The sequence below is a fragment of the Antechinus flavipes genome, chromosome 5 (assembly GCF_016432865.1).
Source record: "Antechinus flavipes isolate AdamAnt ecotype Samford, QLD, Australia chromosome 5, AdamAnt_v2, whole genome shotgun sequence".
In the NCBI taxonomy this organism is placed as follows: Eukaryota; Metazoa; Chordata; class Mammalia; order Dasyuromorphia; family Dasyuridae; genus Antechinus; species Antechinus flavipes.
The window spans coordinates 194,361,629-194,381,620 of NC_067402.1; the positions used below are offsets into that span (position 1 = coordinate 194,361,629).

General features: G+C 35.2%; 1 protein-coding gene across 1 annotated transcript in view; it reads left to right on the plus strand.

Annotated features, from left to right (window-relative positions):
- The window catches only part of CRACR2A (calcium release activated channel regulator 2A), a 219,174-nt gene that overhangs the window by 101,883 nt on the left and 97,299 nt on the right, over positions 1 to 19,992 (plus strand). Inside the window, exons 6-7 of the mRNA XM_051963345.1 lie at positions 2,570 to 2,660; positions 9,982 to 10,077. Of these exons, the coding sequence (XP_051819305.1) occupies positions 2,570 to 2,660; positions 9,982 to 10,077 (187 nt within the window). The remainder of the gene's footprint in view (positions 1 to 2,569; positions 2,661 to 9,981; positions 10,078 to 19,992) is intronic.

The window sequence follows — 19,992 nt, forward strand, 5'->3', positions numbered from 1 at the left end:
GGTTGTGGTTCTTTTGGTAGAAATGGGCACTTTTGGAGGAAAAACAAGTGTAGAAATAGAAAGATACAGAGATAGATATAGAAATATAGATCTCTGTCTACGTATATATGTGTATACAAATATATATACGTATACATAGATTATATATACATACACACATATATACTATATACATACACACACATACTAACTGAGAGGCAACTGATCGTGCAGTGATAGAGAACTGAGTCAGGAAGACCTGAGTTCAAATGTAGCCTCAAATGCTTATTAGATTTGATTCCCTAAACAAGCTAATAAATCTCTGCTAGCCTCAGTTTTCTCAACTATAAAATGGGAATATTACCCACCTTGTAGGGTTCTTATAGAGAATCTAAGGAAGAAATATTTCTTAAAAGTATTTAGTATAATATCAGGTACATTATTAAGTGGCTATGTAAATACTTATTCCTTTTCCTTCCCTCCATCTCTATTGGAATAATCATTATACCTATGATAGCTGACAAGATCAATAAGGAGCAAATTCAGAGAGAGAGAAAAGCAACATAAACCAGAATAAAGACTTTCTTAGGATATGGCAGATAGGCTATAATGCCCAAAAGGATGCTGAAAAGGATCAACCAAACAGATAAAAGTAGATTAAGTAGAGACTGTATTTAGAAGATCAAGAAAGGCAAGACCATTCAAGATCATGGCTCAGCAGTATCAAAAGTTATAAGAAGGCAAGTAGGATAATAATTGAAAAAAGGTCATTGGAGTTGGCATATAAGATTGTTAACCTTGAAGAATGAAGTCAAGTGTTGGGGTTTATGTTTCTCAGGCATAGAGAAATAAGTGGCTATTGGGGAAGTTAAAGTAGGAGAGTAGAGAATTCTTTCTAGGAACATGGTAGAGAAAAGGTAAAAAAGATAAAGGATAATAAAGGGATAGGTACTGTCAAGTGAAGGCTATTGTTATAATTTTTAATAATGGAAAAAACCTGAGTATGTTTGCAAGCAGCTGGGAATAAATAAGTAGAAAGGAGAGACTGAAGATTAGAGAAGGAAGAGAAAGACTTATCTAGTAGACAAACTCCAAGTGGAAATGGGATCAAAGACAGAAATGTTAGGTTTGACAGGAGAAGATTTGTTCATTGCTTAAAGACTACAGTAAAGAAGAAGAGGATGTGTGAAGATGTAGAATGAAGATTTTTTTTTTTTTTAAATACAGACCAGGGAGAGAGACAGTGAGCCTGAAGCAAGAGGGAGAGGAGAGGAGAAAAAGCACTGCTGTATGTAATAGCAATTATTGTTTATTCATTTTTAAAGACCAATGACTTCATGGGTGATGATGTATTGATTTGCATATAAATTGGATTAAGTGATTAAATCATCACAAAGCCATCAGCTTCATACTCTCTTCCTGAGTGATAAAAGTCCAGTGGCAGGACATATCAGGATGACTGGTGATGGCCCAGATTGCTCCCGGTGACCTTGGTGTTTTTGATGTCTGACCAGCCTCTAAGGACTTGGACACTTTCATGGTTGTTGGAATAAATTGTTCTCATCTGCCCATTCTGATGGGGGAAGTTTTCATATGCTTGGAATAGACCACCTCCCACCCCACTCAATTCACTGATGGGTTTAAAGTCTGTTGGTTACCCTCAACCTTGTTCAGCACATTTGCTGAGACAATTTGCTGGGATTTGGCCACTATGGGTGCTGCAGTTTCTTGGAGCCACAGGTGAGAATTGGGTGAATCAGGTAGACATCAAAAGTGGAAAACATCTGTGAAAAAGGCTCAGCAAGCCCTCACATCAGAAGTGCTAGTACTCCTGAATGCTTCATACATCCTATATATTCCCATATTTGGGAAGCTAAAGAAAGGTAGTCTTTGCATTCAGAGAACTTAATTCTAATAGGGTGGTAAGGTGAGGAAGAGAGACAATACATAAAAAGAAGCTTTTCAATGGGAGGCGAAAAGTTAGCAGCTGAGTCAAATGAACAAGGATGGCATGGTGGGAAAGCTCGTGGAAGATGACTTTTATTTTCTTAGTAAAGTAGGTGAGTCCTGTAATGACTAAGGAGAATGTGGAGAGTGATTAAAATAGTTTGAAGAGAAGAAGCCATCTTTAAAAACTGTGATAAAGAAAAGATGAATAAAAATATTGCCATGCTATAGTGAGTGCTTAGGAAAAATCAGATAGCATGAAATTATATTTTGTGTCCATGCTCATTGTCAATGTCTAATAAATGTTTATCGACTCAACTGTAAGTTGTCCAGTAATTGCATATTTTCATTGGTAGAAGAAGTTACCATACTGGGAGTTCGCAGAATTGATAAAATCACAGGATAAAACCCCTTTCCCCACAAAAAGTGTATTATATCTAATTTGCATCACTATATAAATGTGCCTTTTTTGTTGATTTAGAATTGAGTTTCCCTCTTGGCTGAAACAAAACTCCTACATTCACCAATTACACTCTCTGCTTTTAAATCAGTTATGTCTCCCAAATTACATATGTTATATATGTAAAGTGACAGTACCCTCAGTATAGATTTAGTCAAAAACCACTTTTTACCATCTGTTTAGGAAAATTGCTACATATGATGAAGAAGTTCAGCATCTCTATGAGGAAATGGAGCAGCAGATAAAAAATGAGAAGGAACAATTTCTTCTAAAGGTAAGTGGCTGAGCTTAAAAGAACAAATTAAGGATTTAAAATTTTTATTATCCCTTACAGATTGCCAATAAATCAACCATTTCTTAAATTCCTACTATGTGCCAGTCACTAGAGATAAAAAACAAAAAGAGGTATTCCTGCCTTCAGGGAGCTTACAATCTGGTCTATGACATTTACAAGTATGAAAATATGAATAAATATAAAAATATACAAAGTAAATCTTAGGGTAGGTGGATGCTAGTAATGAGGGAGACCAGAAAAAACCTCATGTTGGTACTTGATGGTACTTGAGCTGAGCTATGAAGAAAACTCATCATGTTTTTTTCATGAGCAAAGGTAACATACTTTTTTTTTTTTTAGCATTTTAAAAGTTATGAAGCAAAACCTTGTAAAATAGTACAGGTTATTTTGTTTTGTTTTGTTTTGTTTTTAAATGAGTAAAGAAATCAAGACTCAGAAAATATAAATAGCTTTCCCATGATAACTTAGATAATAAGTGGCCAAGGATTTGAACCCAAATTTCCTAACTTTAGTTTCAACCTTCTTAGCAGTATACCACATTGTCTCTCAATAGACCAGGATTATGAATTTAGATCTGGAAAAATTACTTAAAAACATCTAGTCCAACCCTCTCTTTTGCAGCTGAGAAAACTATGACTGAAATGTTCATCCAGAAACAACAATGTTCAAATCTCTCTTGAGTTTTAAACTATATGACCATGGGCAAATTAAAAATCTCATAAACTTATTTTTGTCATCTGTAAAATGGGGCAATAATACTTTGTATTATTAAAATATTCTATAAGGTTATTGTTAAGTTCAAATAAAGCTTCTTAAACTGTGGGTTGTGACAGCATATGAGGTCACCTAACTGAATGCAGGGATAACAAAATTATGATTACATGACCAAGGGTCATGTAAAATTTTCTTAAGCAAAAAGGAGTCATGAATGAAAAAAAGTTTAAGAAGCCCTGCTATACTGCATATAACTCACTTTGCAAATTTTAAAGTGTTTTATAAATGTCTGCTGTTGTTATCACTATTATTATGGAGTCTTGACCCAAGAGTGAGGAAGAAGCCCATGATGTTTTTGAACAGAAGAGAGATAAGTTTCAAGAAGAATAAGAGTAAAATGCATCAGGAAAAAGTATGATTGGAAAAGATTATTAATCACATGGTAAAGGATTTTAGGTGGATGGCTTAGAAGTACCACAAGAATGCTTTTGATATTAGGAGAAAGAATAAGGCCTCCAATATACTGAGAAGACCTCCTTTGGTGAATTTAGAATAGAGGATGTTCTGTGCAAGGGATGCACAGAGCAGGCAAGTACCATTGGGCTGTGATTTGCATCACTGGAGAAAATGTCTAAATCAATGAGGTCATGCATCCATTTTGACCTTTTGATTATTATTATTGCTATTATTATTAATGCCTCTTATCACTCATAGTAAATGGTAGAGTTCTATTATTAGCATTGTTGTTAACTCATATCAGACAAATAATAAACCCTAGAGTTGGGATTTAAATCCAAGCCTTTTGATTCCAAATCTATATCTAAAAAAAGGCCCTTTTCTTTAAATCCTGCTTTGGGTGATTATACCAAGAAATCTAAATCTCTATGAGAAAATTCTAGTCATAGTCTATGGCACCACTGAAATTAAGGCAGAGTTTATAACATTGTTCTCTGCTCCCTACCCACTTCTAGGCTTTAAAACACAACCAGAAAATTCTGTCTGCATTTAGACCCTCAGTTTTGCTGCATGAGTAAACCATAGTCAAAACCCACACTCTCATTGACAAAACCCATTGCAGAAGGATCTTCTGGGACTGGTAATCCTGATTGGCAGACTGCATGCTGCTTTTTTTATCTCAAATGGTCAGATCCACTGTGAGACCAGGATTTCCTGAGTTATTGCCTATAACCCATGGGCTTTACCAGCTTAGTCAAACATAGGCCCTTGTGAATAATCACTAATACGGAAGGTAAATTTACAAGAAGTATAGAGGGAAGGAGGAAGAAATTAAAATACAAATAAGTGTTATTTAAGATAATAGGAACCTGACAGGACTCACTTCAACTTCTCTCAGCTCCCTCCCTCTGTCAACTTCCTTTTTAACATGATATCTGTGAAACTGACTGGATTGGGTAGTTATGCTTTTTTAATGCAAGTGGTAAGTATTTTGAAATACTGCTAAAAAGCATGCATAGGTTTGGAGGAAAGGGGTAAAGTAGGCATGAGAAGGTGGGTGAGGAAGGGCACCCTGTTTTGTTATTGCTAACTTTCAAGTTCTTGGACTAGTCTCCCTTTTTCATCTTAAACCATCGGATTAGTTTCCAGGAAGAAGTGGGAGAAGAGAGGAGGAAAAAATACTTATTTCTTTAAGCATCATGGGAATTTGGGATACAGAGTATAGGGAGAGAAAAAGAAATAGTTCCCTTGAATTTTTGATTTGGCCACAGTCCTGGCTGGGAAAATGCAGAAAAATTTTGTGTGAGTACTTAGGGAATCATAGCTTGGGAGTGCTAAACAATGACATTGGCATTAAATGATGTAGTGGGAGGAGGAGAAGCAGGAGCACATTGATATCTACTGCTGTAATGGTCCACTTGAGCTAAATGTCATTGTTTCTCAGCTCAGTTCCATGTTGGGTCTGCTATTCCAGTCTTGCTTTCTAGAAAAACATTGACAAGCTAGAACACGTCTAGATGAAGGTATAATGATGAGGGGCTTCAAGGTTCTGCCTATGAGAGTCAATTAAATGAAATGGGTAGGTTTAGCCTGGAGAAGAGGAAAACTCCAGGACATGGTAGCTGCCTTCCAGTATTTGAAGGGCTATCATACAGAACAAAAATCTAAGTTTGCTCTCTTTGTCCCAGATTGAAAAATGAGTAGCAATCAGTAAAAATTGTTGTAATGTCCGGGCTAGTTTTCTCAAGGATCTCTCTGGAGTCTGGAGTCTGAGCTCGAGCTTGAGCACATTCTTACTCAAGTCTCTTTCAAGTCTGCTTATTTCAAGTCCTCTCAGCCCTTATATATCTTAGTACAATTACATCACTACAGCACACTGAGCATGTGTCAACTGTAGAACCATTACATCACACTAAGTACTAAATATATGTAAACTAGAGAACCATCATCTCATCAATCACACTGAGTAAACACTCTGCTGAAAGTATTCTTGTTTCTAGTAAAACACAGGTGGTCATGCCCGCTTTGACTTCTCAGGAAAAGTGTGAACAGCAAGGGAAATATGGAGCCAAACCAGATATTGTCAGTGGGTTTCCTCTGGGCTAAAGGGTTTTATACCTTACCCAGAGTTCCCCCACTATCTGCAGCCCTCTACAAATTGTAAAGGACAGATTTAAGTTTAATGTAAATTCCATTTAATTAACAGACATCGGATAAGGCACTGTGATAGAACCACCAAGAAAAAGACAGGACAGTCCCTGCTCCCAGAGAGTTTATCATGTATAGGATGAGATACACCAAGAAGGTACAATGTCTGCACAGAGAAGATACAATGTCTGCAATATACCTTGAGGATGAGAGCCTTTTAACAACTGGGGATCAGGAAAGACTATATAGAAAGTGATACATGACTTGAATCTCTAATGAAACAAGGAATTTTATTCTAAGAAGAAAAGGTAAGGAGCAAGTACGTTCCAGGCATGAGGGACTATCAGATTGTAGATGGAAAGGAGTTGAGGGAAAAACTAGTTGGTCAATTTTCTTGAAATGGTACTTAATGTACCATGTGTAATGTGAAATAGCTAGAAAGTAGGTTGGATCAAATTTATGAAGGGCTTTAAATCCGAGGTTTAAATCTTTATGTTTTATCCTGGTGGCAGTAAGAAGGCATTTTAAGCTAGGAAATGGCTTGTTCCTCAGGAAGATAATTTTGGTAGCTCTGGGTCAACTAGATTGAAAAGGGGAGAGAATGGGGAAAAAAATATCTGTTTGGAGGGTTTTTTTTTTTAACAAATAAACCAGGCAAAAGATAGTAAAGGTCTGAGCTAATATAACTGTCATGTGAGTGAATAAGGGACAGATGGGAGAAATGTTATAGACTTATAAGGTGCTTCAAGTTTTGTCAAGTGCTTTACAAATTTCATCTCATCTGATCCTCACACTAACTCTGGGAACTAGATACTATTATAACCCCCATTTTACAGCTGAGTAAACTGAGACAAAAAGGTAAAATGATTTGCCTTGGGTCATGTAATTAGTAAGTGTGTGAAGCAGGATTTGAATTTAGGGTTTCCTGATGCCAGATCTATCACTCTAACTCTAGATAGCTACAGGAGAGATAAAGTTGAAGAGTTGGCAATTCAACTCAGCAATTTTTATTGACAAAATATGTGCATGGGTAATTTTTCAATATTGACCCTTGTGCAAAGCCTTTTGTTCCAAATTTCCCCTTCCTTCCCCCCATTCCCTCCCCTAGATGGCAGGTAGTCTAATACATGTTAAATATGTTAAAATATTTGTTAAATTCAATATATGTATACATATTTATGCAGTTGTTTTGCTGCACAAGAAAAATCAGATCAAGAAGGAAAAAACCTGGGAAATAAATAAAATGCAAGCAAACAACAACAGAGAGAGTGACTATACTATGTTGTGCTTCACACTCAGCTCCCACAGTCCTCTCTTTGGGTGTAGATGGCTCTCTTTATCACTGAACAAGTGAAATTGATTTGAATCATCTCATTCTTGAAGAGAGCCACATCCATCAGCAATTCAACGATTTCTAAGTAATTATTCAATAGTTGCAAACTGCCATTGTAAAATTTTGAATGCAAGGACAAAAAATGCTCATTGCTTTCAATGAGATTGTTTTCTAATGTGTAGGTGGTTTGGTAAAGGAAGAGAGAAATATTAAGGATGACTCCAAGGTTGCAAAAGTCGGTTTGTCAATCAATAAACATGTATTAAATGTCTACAATTATATGGGCAAGGTGTGAAACAGACAGGTAGATAGAGCACTGAATCTGGAATTGGGAAAAATTGAGCTGTGTTATTCTGGACAAGTTACTTAATCTTGTTTACCTTAGTTTTTTCATCTATAAAATGAACTGGAGAAGGAAATGCCAAAACACTCCAATATCTCTGCCAAAAAAAACCCTAAATGAGGTCCTGAAGAGTTGGAAATGACTAAACAAAAATTTATTCAGGTATTGTGCCAACCTTGGTAATATAAAAAGAGGCAAAAGAAAGTGCCTATTCTTAAAGAGCAAAAAGTTAACTCTGCATTCAGCTGTTGTACTATTATGTCTCTTCATTTAGCAGGGACTTATGTCTAATACCTGCCTTGCATTTGTAGAGTGATCTATACTCTGGGGACTATCTTCATATTTATTTCATTTGACTAGTTCAGGGTATGGTCCATTGTGCTGGTTTTTGAATCTGAAGAAAAGTATATTGCAATGGAGACAGTAATCAAATGATCCTGGAGTCAAAGGATCTGGGTTTACTTCCTACTTCTGATACTACATGTATCACATAGGGAAAATCATTTAAATTTCCTTAGCCTCATTTTCCTAATCAGTAAAGTTAAAATGCTGCACTAGATAATCTTTAAGACCTTTCTCAACTACAACTTTTTGATTCAGTCACAATTCTGTGGGCTACAAAGGTCAGATATTATTATTCCCATTTTCAGATGGGGAAACTGAGACTTTTATTTCATGGTGTATTCAAGCCTATGTTTCATTAATAAAGGTGTGAGCTTAGAATCAAGTGTGTTTCAAGGTAAGGATTTAAACAACATCTGCCTAAAATCTTTAGAGTGGGTTCAGGATGGGAAAGATGTTATAGTGAAAGGACTTGCTAGTGGTCAGGAGATCAGAGTTCAACACACTAATAGGTTTCTATTATTAGACTATTATTATGGCGCTATCTTGCTCCCTTAGGAGAATGTAAATCCTAATAGAGTAGGGTTTGTTTTATCTTAACTTTTTATTTCCTTCAATGTTTAGCATAGATCTGCAGTATGAATTGTTGTTTTGGTCATCATTTTGTTATGTTGTGGTTTCATTTTTGCTATTTAACTAATTATGTGGTTCTGGCAATTAAATTTGCCTCATTTGATCATTAAAAAGGGAAAACTACCCACATGTGCAAAAATATTTGGAGCAGTCCTTTTTTTAGTGGCAAGAAACAGAAACTGAGTGGATGGCCATCATTTGGGGAATGGCTGAATAAGTTATGTATATGAATGTAATGGATTATTGTTTTATAAGAAATGATGAGCAGGCTGATTTCAGAAGAGCTTGGAAAGATTTACATGAACTGATACTAAGTGAACAGAACCAAGAGAACATTGTACACAGAAATAACAAGATTATGTGATGATCAGCTGTGATGGACTTGCTCTTTTTAACGAAGAGGTGATTCAAGGCCCTTCCAATAAACTTGGATGGAAAGTGTCATCCTCATGCAGAGAGAAAACCATGGAAAATAAATGTGGATCTCAAAGCGAAGTATTTTCACCTTTTGTTGTTATTTGCATGTTTTTTTTTTTTCATTCTCATGATTTCTTGTGCAGCATGATGGATATGGAAATATCTTTAGAACAATAGTACATGTTTTACTTATATCAGATTGCTTGCTCTCTTGGGGATGGGGGAGGCACACAAGATTTTGGAAAGGTAAATGTTGAAAAATATCTTTTCATGTATTTGGAAAAATAAAATACTATTTTAAAAAAGAAGAAAATAAATTTGCCTCATTTGACCTTAATTGCCTCATAAAACAAAGTGAAAAAATTGAACTATGGATTAAAGAATATTAACTGTGGAGTGAGAGGTTGTTTGGTCATTTTTTAGTCATGTCCATATCTTTGTGATCCTGTTCAGCATTTTCTTTGCAAAGATATTAGAAAGGTTTGCCAATTCCTTCTTGAGCTCATTTGACAGTTAAGGAAACAGAGGTAAACTTAAGTCACTTGCTCAGAATCACACTGTTAAGAAGAGTCTGAGTCCAGAGTTGAACTCATGAAGATTTTGCCTAATGTCAGGATCATTACTATATGCCCTATGGCACCACCTAGCACCTGGAGTGAGAGGACCTGGGTTCAAATCCTTCCTCTGACACTTCCTACCTGTTGTTTTTGGGCAAGTCATTTAAAGTTCCTTAACTGATGTTTCCTCATCTTTAAAATGAGAAGGCTGGAATAGAGCCCACTTGTTCCAAATATAAAATCCTATGACTAGATGGTTTTTAATATTCCTTTTAATGCTGGCTGATTTTTTCAATCTCAGCCCATCTCTCACCAGGCTGTGTTGGTATTTCATTTTTGCCTATTTTTTTTGGACAGGACATGAAGAGATCTCAGTGCCAGAGTCAGGAGCTGGAGCAAAAGCTGGTGTCAAAGGAACAGGAGCTGGAACAGCTTGTCCAGAAGCAGAAACGGGTATTTCACACCATTTCCTACAGAATAATACATACATACATACATCATTCTATTACACTCCCCTACCTCTCTGATCTTCTCTGGACCATGCACTTAAGATATATATATATATGTGTGTGTGTGTGTGTGTGTGTGTGTGTGTGTGTGTGTGTGTGTGTATGTGTGTGTATAGGAAGCTTCCATTTAGCTGTCAAAGTGAAAAGCTTTGAAATCATAGGTAACCAAGTGAACACTAATTCTCCAATTCCAGGAGCAGAACTTGGAAAAATTGCTCTAGATTTCCATGAGATAATATTAGGCATTATCCTTTCTTTTCCCATTTGCATTTTTCCCCTTATGAACCTAACAGTCATTAATAAACATGAACATTTTACTATATAAAGAATAGAAAAAAATTGTATATACCATGAATTTCTGTTATGTAATTTTTGTAGTGTATGTCAAATTTAGCAGAAAAGACCCTTTTCTGTTATAGAAATTTTTCTTTCTGTAAAACAACATAGTAGTGGTAGCAGAATTGTAGAATTTGTGTCTCCTTATGAACTTCTTTTTGTTTTCTTCTGTTTTGAAAAATATTACTGATATTCTTTTTGGCATCTCTATCATTCCCTACTCCCCCTGACCCATGGAAGTCAACAAATACTCATTCAATATAGTCATATTATAGTCAATACATACTTTTTTGTAGTATAATATAGTCAATATATCATAGTATATTATAGATGGCACAGTGAATAGAGTACTGGCCCTGGAGTCAGGAAGACTTCTATTTCTGAGTTCAAATCTGGCCTAAAACACTTCCTAGACCGTGGGCAAATCACTTAACCCTATCTGCCTCAGTTTCCTTGTCTGTAAAATGAACTGGAGAAGGAAAGTAAACCACACTGGTATCTTTGCTAAGAAAACTCCAAATGGAGTCATAAAGAATCAGACACGATTGAAAAATGACTGAATTACAACCAATTACAACCAACTGAATTACAATAAGCAAAACAAAGCAATACATTGTCTATGTCTGAAAATTCTTTTCTGATTTTATAACTCTGGTCTACCATCTCTGTACCAAGAAATGGTTGGAATTACAATAGTTCTTTGAAAATATGATCATTGACTTCATTGAAGTTTTCTGCAGTCTTTCAGAGTTGTTTCATCTTAAATTATTGTGGTCATCATGTAAATTATTTTCCTGGTTCCTCTCACTCTCAGTTTACTCTTTATCAGTTCATATAGGTCTTCCCAGATTTCTAAGAATCTGTTATAGTTATCATTTTTTCTAGTGAAATAACATGCCTTTATATTTTTATATCATATTTTATTTGGTCCTTCCCGAATTGATGGACATCCCCTTTGTTTTCAGTCCTTGATGACTACAAAAAGTGCTACAACAAATACTTTTTAGTGTATGTCCTTTCTCTCTGTCTTTGATTTATATGCCTAACAGTGATAATTCTGGGATATAGAGTTTACAGACATAGGGAATTTAGTTCCAAATTGCTTTCAAGAAAGGTTGGAATAATTCACATTTTTATAGTAGTGTTTGTTCTCTCATACAGCTCCACCAAAAATCACCACTTTTCTTTCTTTTCATCATCTTTGCCAATCTAATGTATAAAGTTACTTTAATTTCCATTTCATTCATTATTAGTGATTTGGAGCATTTTTAAAAATCTGGTTGTTGGTAACTTACATTTTTAAAAATTTTTGTTTGACTTTTTACCTATTGGGGAATGACTCCTATTTTTGCATATTTGTAGACAGGGTTCACATAAGTTTTCTCAATCATTTTGAGATATTTAATAAGCACTTGGTTGGATATTGGAAAAGAGTAATTAAATCCATAGGATCTGATCATGGGGAACCCACATGAGAGAATATAGATCTTTATCAGAGAAATTTGATGCAAAGAGTTTTCTCTTCAATTAAATGTTTTTCTTCTATAACTCTGTTGATCTTGCTAATGCAAAAGCTTTTCAGTTGTCTTTGATTGGAGTTGTCCATATTTCCTTTTTTGATCATCTCTGATCCTTGTTTAATTAAGAGTTCACTCTTTCACCATAGTTGTAAAGGAGATATCCTTTCCTTTCCTAATTTGTTTATGATGTAACCTTTTGTATTTAACTCATAAGTCCATTTGGGAGTTTAATGTGATATAACATGTAAGCTGTTAATCTAAATCTAATTTTTCCCAAACTGAGTTCCATCTTTCCTAGAAGATTTTAGGCCAATATATATATCTCATTGATCTGTTATAAGAAAGATGCTTTTGTATAACTTGCTTGCCATCTTGAAATGGGGGAAAGAAAGGAAAGGGAGGACAAAATGTAAATAAAATATTATAAAATAAATATTGAAAACTGTTTTTACATGTAATTGGAAACATAAAGTACTTTTAAATGGGAAAAATTAAAGTTAAAAATGCTTTGAGAGACCCTAGAGGAAATGCACGCAATCAATTTTTCTGGTAGAGACTATAGCCAAGTTCAGTTGACCTTTGATACTTCTTTAATTCTTCAGGACATAAGATTCTTAAAAGTCAGTTGGTCCTGATAAAAATAATAAACTATATTAATAACAAAATTATATGCCTATATTAAGAGAAACAGAAAAGTTTTGAATAAAATATATCATATTTCATTTAAAACATTAAAACATTTTAGAACAAATGGACCTTTCCTAAATATGGTGAACAACATTTGTCTTTTATTTAGAGAATTGTAGGAATTTAGGCATTGGCTTCTGACATCATCATTCAACTGAAACTGTTTTTCCAGTTACTAATGATCTTTTAGATGCCAAACCAAATGGAATTTTTAAAATTATCATCCTTCTTGTTCTCTCAATAACCTTTGACACTGTCCATTCCCTTTCTTCTCATAGACATTCCTCTCTCTGGGTTTTCATGATACGATTCTTTACTTGTTCTCTTCTTACCTGAATGACCATTTTTTCTCAAGCTCCTTTGCTAGATCTTCATTAAGGTCATGTCAACTAAATGTCTCTTAAGGTCTGCCTTTTTTCCTCTTCTTCTTCTTCTTCTCTACTATTTCATTTAGTCAATTTGTCAGCTCCCATAGATTCAGGTACTCTCTTTTCACCTTTAACTAAGTATCTATTGGACAACTCAAACTAAATGTCCTTCAGACATATCAAACTTGACCATGTTTAAAATAGAACTCATCATCTTTCCTTTCAAACTTTTTCCTCTCCCAAACTTCCCTATCCTTTTCAAGGGTAGTACCATTGTCATAATCGATTTACAACCTCTGTATATTCCTCAACTCCTCACTCCCACTCACCCCACAAATCTAATCTGCTCCCAAGAGTTTTCATTTCTGTCTTCAGAATATCTCTCATTAAGTGCTCTTTTCTCCCCTCACATAGCCTCCAGCCTGGTATAGATCCTCATAACTTGATATCTGAATTGTTCTAATAACTTTCTAATTAGTCACTTTGCTTCAAGCCTCTCTCCAATCACTCACCTAACTAATCTTCTTAAAGTCCAAGTTTCATCATATCATCTATGCAATAATTTGCTGTGGCTCCGGATCATCTCCAGGGACAAATATAGAATCCTCTGTTTGGGTTTTAAAATCCTTTACAAGTGAGACCCTTCCTGCATTTTCAGTGTTCTTATACTTTACTTTTTGTACTCTAAACTGGTTTTCTTTCTGTTCATTTCTCATAGTGCTTCATTTCTTTTTTTTTTTTTTTATTTTGTTCCATATAATTTCTTCTTCTTTTTTTTTTAATAACTTTTTATTGACAGAATCCATGCCAGGGTAATTTTTTACAGCATTATCCCTTGCACAAACTTCTGTTCCGATTTTTCCCCTCCCTCCCTCCACCCCCTTCCCCAGATGGCAAGCAATCCTTTACATGTTGAATAGGTTACAGTATATCCTAGATACAATATATGTGTGCAGAACCGAACAGTTTTCTTGTTGCACAGGGAGAATTGGATTCAAAAGGTATAAATAACCCGGGAAGAAAAACAAACATGCAAGCAGTTTATATTCATTTCCCAATGTTATTTCTTTGGGTGTAGCTGCTTCTGTCCATCCTTGATCAATTGAAACTGAATTAGCTCTCTTTATCGAAGAGATCCACTTCCATCAGAATACATCCTCAAACAGTATTGTTGTTGAGATATATAATGATCTCCTGGTTCTGCTCATTTCACTTAGCATCAATTCATGTAAGTCTCGCCAGTCCTCTCTGTATTCATCCTGCTGGTCATTCCTTACAGAACAATAATATTCCATAATGTTCATATACCACAATTTACCCAACCATTCTCCAATTGATGGGCATCCATTCATTTTCCAGCTTCTAGCCACTACAAACAGGGCTGCCACAAACATTTTGGCACATATAGGTCCCTTTCCCTTCTTTAGTATCTCTTTGGGGTACAACTCTATATATTTTCACTAAATTGGTCCCTCTTTCTGGAATGCTCCCTTTCTTCACATATACCTTCTGATTTCCTTCAAGAATCATCTTAAATTCCACCCCTGTCTTGTAGCATCTGAAATTATCTCCCATTTATATTACATGTATTTTATATGTACATGGTTGTTTGTATCCTGTCTCCCTCATTAGAATATGAACTTTCTAAGGATAGCAATCATTCCCCCTTTTTTTGCACTTAGCACAATGCCTGGCAAATAACAAAAAATAAGTATTTGTTAATGATAGTTGAGAATGAAAATGGAAGAATCATGAATCAATTCAACCCTTCTTAAAAGTAATTTGGAAAATACTTGAAGAGTCATTAAACTGTGCATATCTTTTTATTGAATATCACTATCAGGCATGGATCCCAATGAGGTCAAAGATAGAGGAAAAGGATACATATTCAAAAATATTTAGAATAGCGTCTTTTTTTTTGTAGCAAAGATCTAAAAACAAAGTTATTGTCGACCAACTGGGGAATAGTTGAACAAATTATGGCATAAGAAAGTAATAGAATGTTATTTTATAATAAGAAAGGATGAAAGATATGTATTTAGAGAAACTTGGAAAAACTTAAAGGAACTGATTCACAGCAAAAACGAAATTTAGAGAATAATTTATACAATGACTATAACATTATAAAAAAACTTTGAAAGACTTAAAAGCTATGATTAATGCAATAAACAATTATGATTCCAGAAGACAGATGATGAAGCATACTTCCCACCTGTTGGCAGAGAAGCAATGGACTAGAGTTGCAGAATAAGATCTATATTCTCAGACACATCCAATGTGAATTTATTTTGTTTAACTATACTCATTTGTTATAAAAAAGAGTTTTTCTTTATTTGGGGGGAGGAGAGGAATGTACAAGAATAGAACTGAGTAGTCATGAGTGATGCAAGAAAGAAAGAAAAAAGAAATAAATTAGTATCAATTAAAGACACAGAAGAGGACAGAAAGAAATTAAGAAAGGGAAACAGAAAAGTTGGGAAGTGTTGTATATTGTGTTAAATTTTACACACACATACATACACACACATTTAAAACCCAAGCTGTGCACAAAAGAAATTCACAGTTTCTCTTCTTTGTATATGGGAAATGATTATGTTTGTTAATATTGAAATTTACTATATAAAAAGAAAAGTGAGGGGCAGCTAGATGGCGCAGTAGATAGAGTACCAGCCCTGAAGTGAGGAGAACCTGAATTCAAATCTGGTCTCAGACACTTAAAAGTCTTATCTATGTGACCCTGGGTAAGTCACTTAACCCCAATTATTTCAGAAAAAAAAAAAAAAAAGAAAAGAAAGAAAGAAAATTGAAAATTAAAGAAGTGTGATGTACCTTCTAAGTATAATTTATAATTTTGAATTTCAGAAGGAGCTATATATTAAGGTTATTTAAAGAAAAAACATTTTTAGCAGGAAAAATAAGTCAATTAAACCAAAGCTCCTAACTTTGAATATTTGGTCAAGGAGCTTCCACAGATACTTTTATCTAATGCAGAGAAATAAGCCATGGAAGATCAGGAAAAAAACAAACAAACTCCATTATCTTTGCCAAGAAAGCCCAATTGTAGAGTTGAACACAACTGAAGATCAACATATATACATAAATGTGTATATATGTATACATTATATGGGAGGTAGATAAAAGCTATTCTCTGGGTCTTCATCTTTTATTCCAAATGCTTAGACAGAGGAATAAGAGGGCATCATCATTTAACATTTATTAAATATCTATTGTGTTTAGACTAGAATTAGACATAGCTGTAGATATATACAAGTCTAGGAAACTTCTGGTTTCCTACATAACTCTACCAAAAATTCTAGAATGCTCAACTGAAACTTACAGTCTCAGACAGTTATCTGACTTTGAGATGTCAGGTGATGTGCTCTTGGTCTCAGAATTAGTAGTAACAGAGGCAGGATCCAGATCCAGTTCTTCTTGATTCTATAGCAGGCCCTCATAGCAGGCCTTCATGATGTATGCTGCCTGTGGCATAGTACCAGTTCTGGAACTATTTACCTTCCGAAGTTGTTGAGAGAAAAACATTTTGTAAATTTTAAAGCCTGACAAAAATGCTACTTTTTATTTTTCAAGGAAGTGCCTTTTGTAGATAGGAAGCTCTGGGAACAGCACTAGACTAAATCATGTGCTTGTTGTGTAGGTATAGACAGAGTATAGCCAATTTCTTTACATCTTTGAGAACAATTCTTTTTTGATCTGTAAAATGGGGAAGATAACACCTAGAATGATGAATTTCCAGAATTGTGGTAAGGATTAAATGAAATAAACTATATATCATTTTAGGTAAAATGCTATTATTATTGTAAGACAGTGACTAACTTTCCCATGTGACACAGAAAAAAAAGTTCTGGATTGTTGAGTCAGTGTAGGTTTGAGTCCTGACTGCTACTCACCAGCTGTGAGCACCTGATGTTAGCCAATTTGTTGCTCTGGTCTCAGATTTCTCCTTTGTAAAATTAGGGGGGTTGGACTAGATGGCCTCAATGAACCCATCTAGCCAACAATATGCTGGTATATCTTTAACAACCAGTTTTCTGAGGGGGATTTTAAATTTAATCTCCATTCTTAATATTTTCTCTATTACTTTTTTGAGTCTAGACAGTCAATAAAATTTTTTTGAGTTTAATTTGTAGCATTTTCCAATTTCTGAGATATGAATTGTCTACTAAAAATTTAACAATTGGCATATACAAGCTAATACTAGCTAGCTTTAGCATGGCCCTGTTTCTAGCTCTAAATTCCATGATGCTTTGAATCAGAAAAAATGCATATTCTGTATCTTCATCTTTTTTTTGCTAAGTCTCAGGGCAGAGGAAGATAATGGAATCATTGCCCAATACATTAAATATCTACTATCCGAACTATTTTCTCTTCAGATATCTAATATCTGTTATGGTAGGAAGTGAGGGAGATAGAAAATATATGTGATATTTTTATTTCCCTCATAATATTTATATTTTAACTGGTGAAAGAAGTGAGACACCAAAACAGACAGCTAAAACACCTAATATCCCATAGCAGAGGACATTAGAGAAAGGCACAGTTGTACATGAAATCTGAGGAAGGAAGCTGTAACAGAACAGAAAAAAGCCACAGAAGCTTTCTGGGAAAGGGTTCTTCAAAGGATGGGTCAGAATTTAGTAGTCATTGAAAAGGAGAAAAGTCCTTCTAAGGGGTCAGTTTGAGCAAAGGCACAGAGGGGGTGAGAGGACAAGGGAAGTCCAGGGATGAAGGATGTTGTCCACTGCTTAATTTGCCTTTTCTGCAATTGGAAACATTTCCACTCTGGACAGATCCAGACACAATCTGTCTGGGCTTCAGTTTGAATAGTAAGAAGCTATTTTTAGCAGGAGCATCCAATCCCCTTTGAAAGCCTTGCCAGTGCAGGAGCAGGCTGGTGTTTGGAGCTCTCAGGGAGAGGTCTGTGCAGCTGGCGGCAGGTCTTGGGCAGAATGGATTCAGTTCATAAAATTTAAAGACAGGAGACTATTTAGGTTCTTTGTTTCTCCAGCACTTAGCACAATGCCGTGTGTGTGTGTGTGTGTGTGTGTGTGTGTGTGTGTGTGTTTATATGATAAGCACTTAATGAACTTATTGATGGATTGATTGCTGAGGATCAGTCAGGATCAATAGGAGTCTTGGGGAAAAGACTTTCAGGAAGCAAGTCGGTCGGTTCTCAGTCTAGGCAGATTTTATTGCCAACAGCAAGACAGGCTTAGTCCTTAAGGGACTAGCAGCAAGCTAGATAAAGGGTCTCACATTATTCACATTTCTGGGTCAGTTATTAACGCTTCACTTCTCCTTCTTCAACCCTCATTTCCAAACAGTTGCTAAGTTAGTTAGTTCTTACAGGAGTAGTGAACTGCAAAGAATAAATAGGATATGATTACCCAGATAAAGGCAGGGGGCTTACATGTTTCAGAGATCTCAGTAAATAAGATCAGTCACATTTGCCCCCCAAAATGGCCTTTGTTATTGAGTAAAGTTTCCCACAGGACAGGGTAAAAAGCCAACCCCATCAGGATGGTCATGGCAGATGATTATCTAACTCTCCTTATTTTATAGATGAGGAAGATGAGGGTGAAAGAAGTCATGGGAGTGAGCTGTGGCAGAGTGAGGCTTTGGGTCCAGTTTCTGCCGTTCCATATATCTGACAGGATGATTTGGGTATCCTGGTGCCCACACCTCTTACTTAGTGCCCTGCTACCACAACAGTTGTTTTATTTTTGTTTTGGGTATCTAGCACAAAACATAGTATCTGACATATAGTAGGGGTTTAATAAATGTTTCTTTGAATGAGTGAATTGAGTGTTTACCATGCAGAGGAAATGTGCTATGTATCAAGAATATATAAACAAAAGAGTCACTACTCTCAAGGGACTTACTCTATTGTTGGAGGTTGTGGAAGGAGAGACCACGAATCCAAAAAAAAAATGTTAACAAAAATATGTACAAAGTCATTTCAGGGAAGAAAGGCAGGGAGAATTGGAATTGGCTTCCTGGAGATGATCCTTGAGAAGAATCTTTTTTATTTTTAATTTATGAAATAAAACAAGAATTCCTATAACATAGTACAATAAAAAAGATGATTGCAATAAAATCACAAATCTACCATGTGCAACTTGCTATTCCTTTTAAATATACAACAAAATTATTGTATGCATTTCTTTTTTTCCTCCTTCCCTCTCCTCCTTCTCCTCTGCCCTAGACACGACCACCCTTAGACACAAATAAGTATATATGTTTATCAATTCTTTCTCTAGATGTAGATAGCTTCTTTCTTATTATGTCCTTTGTAATTAATTTGAACTTCTAAGGAAAAAAGGAGGAAAAAGAAATTTATATAACTATTTACATACTATTTATGTAATTTACATAAAAACTAATATATAAATTATATATAATTTACATAATTACTATTATATATTTAAAAGGAATACCTAAAAGAGCTGCAGTTTCATGTGCAATCATCTTTTTTATTATAATATGTTATAAAAATGTCTATTTTATTTCATAAATTAAAAATAAAAAATATATATAGTGACCAGTATGTGGATAGAGCTGACTATTAGGGAGAGTTGACAAACATGACAAAAGCTAAGAAAAGATGCTAGGGGCAGATTGTGAAGGACTTTACAAGCCAAAATGAACAGTTCTTCTAGAGGCAAGAGGGAGTTGTTGATTCTTCTTGAGCAATGGAGTGACATCATGAGAACTATACTTTGGGAACATCTGGTTGGAGTGGGAAGAGACTGAAGGCTGGGGGACCAATCAGAAAGCTGTTGCAGCCATCCAGGTGGTAGATGATGAAGTCCCGAACCAGGTTATGTTGTGAGAAGAGAGATTTTTCTTAAGCAGAAACATGACTTAGCAACTGTTTGGAAATGAGGGTTGAAGAAGGAGAAGTGAAGCGTTAATAAATGCTTCTGGAAA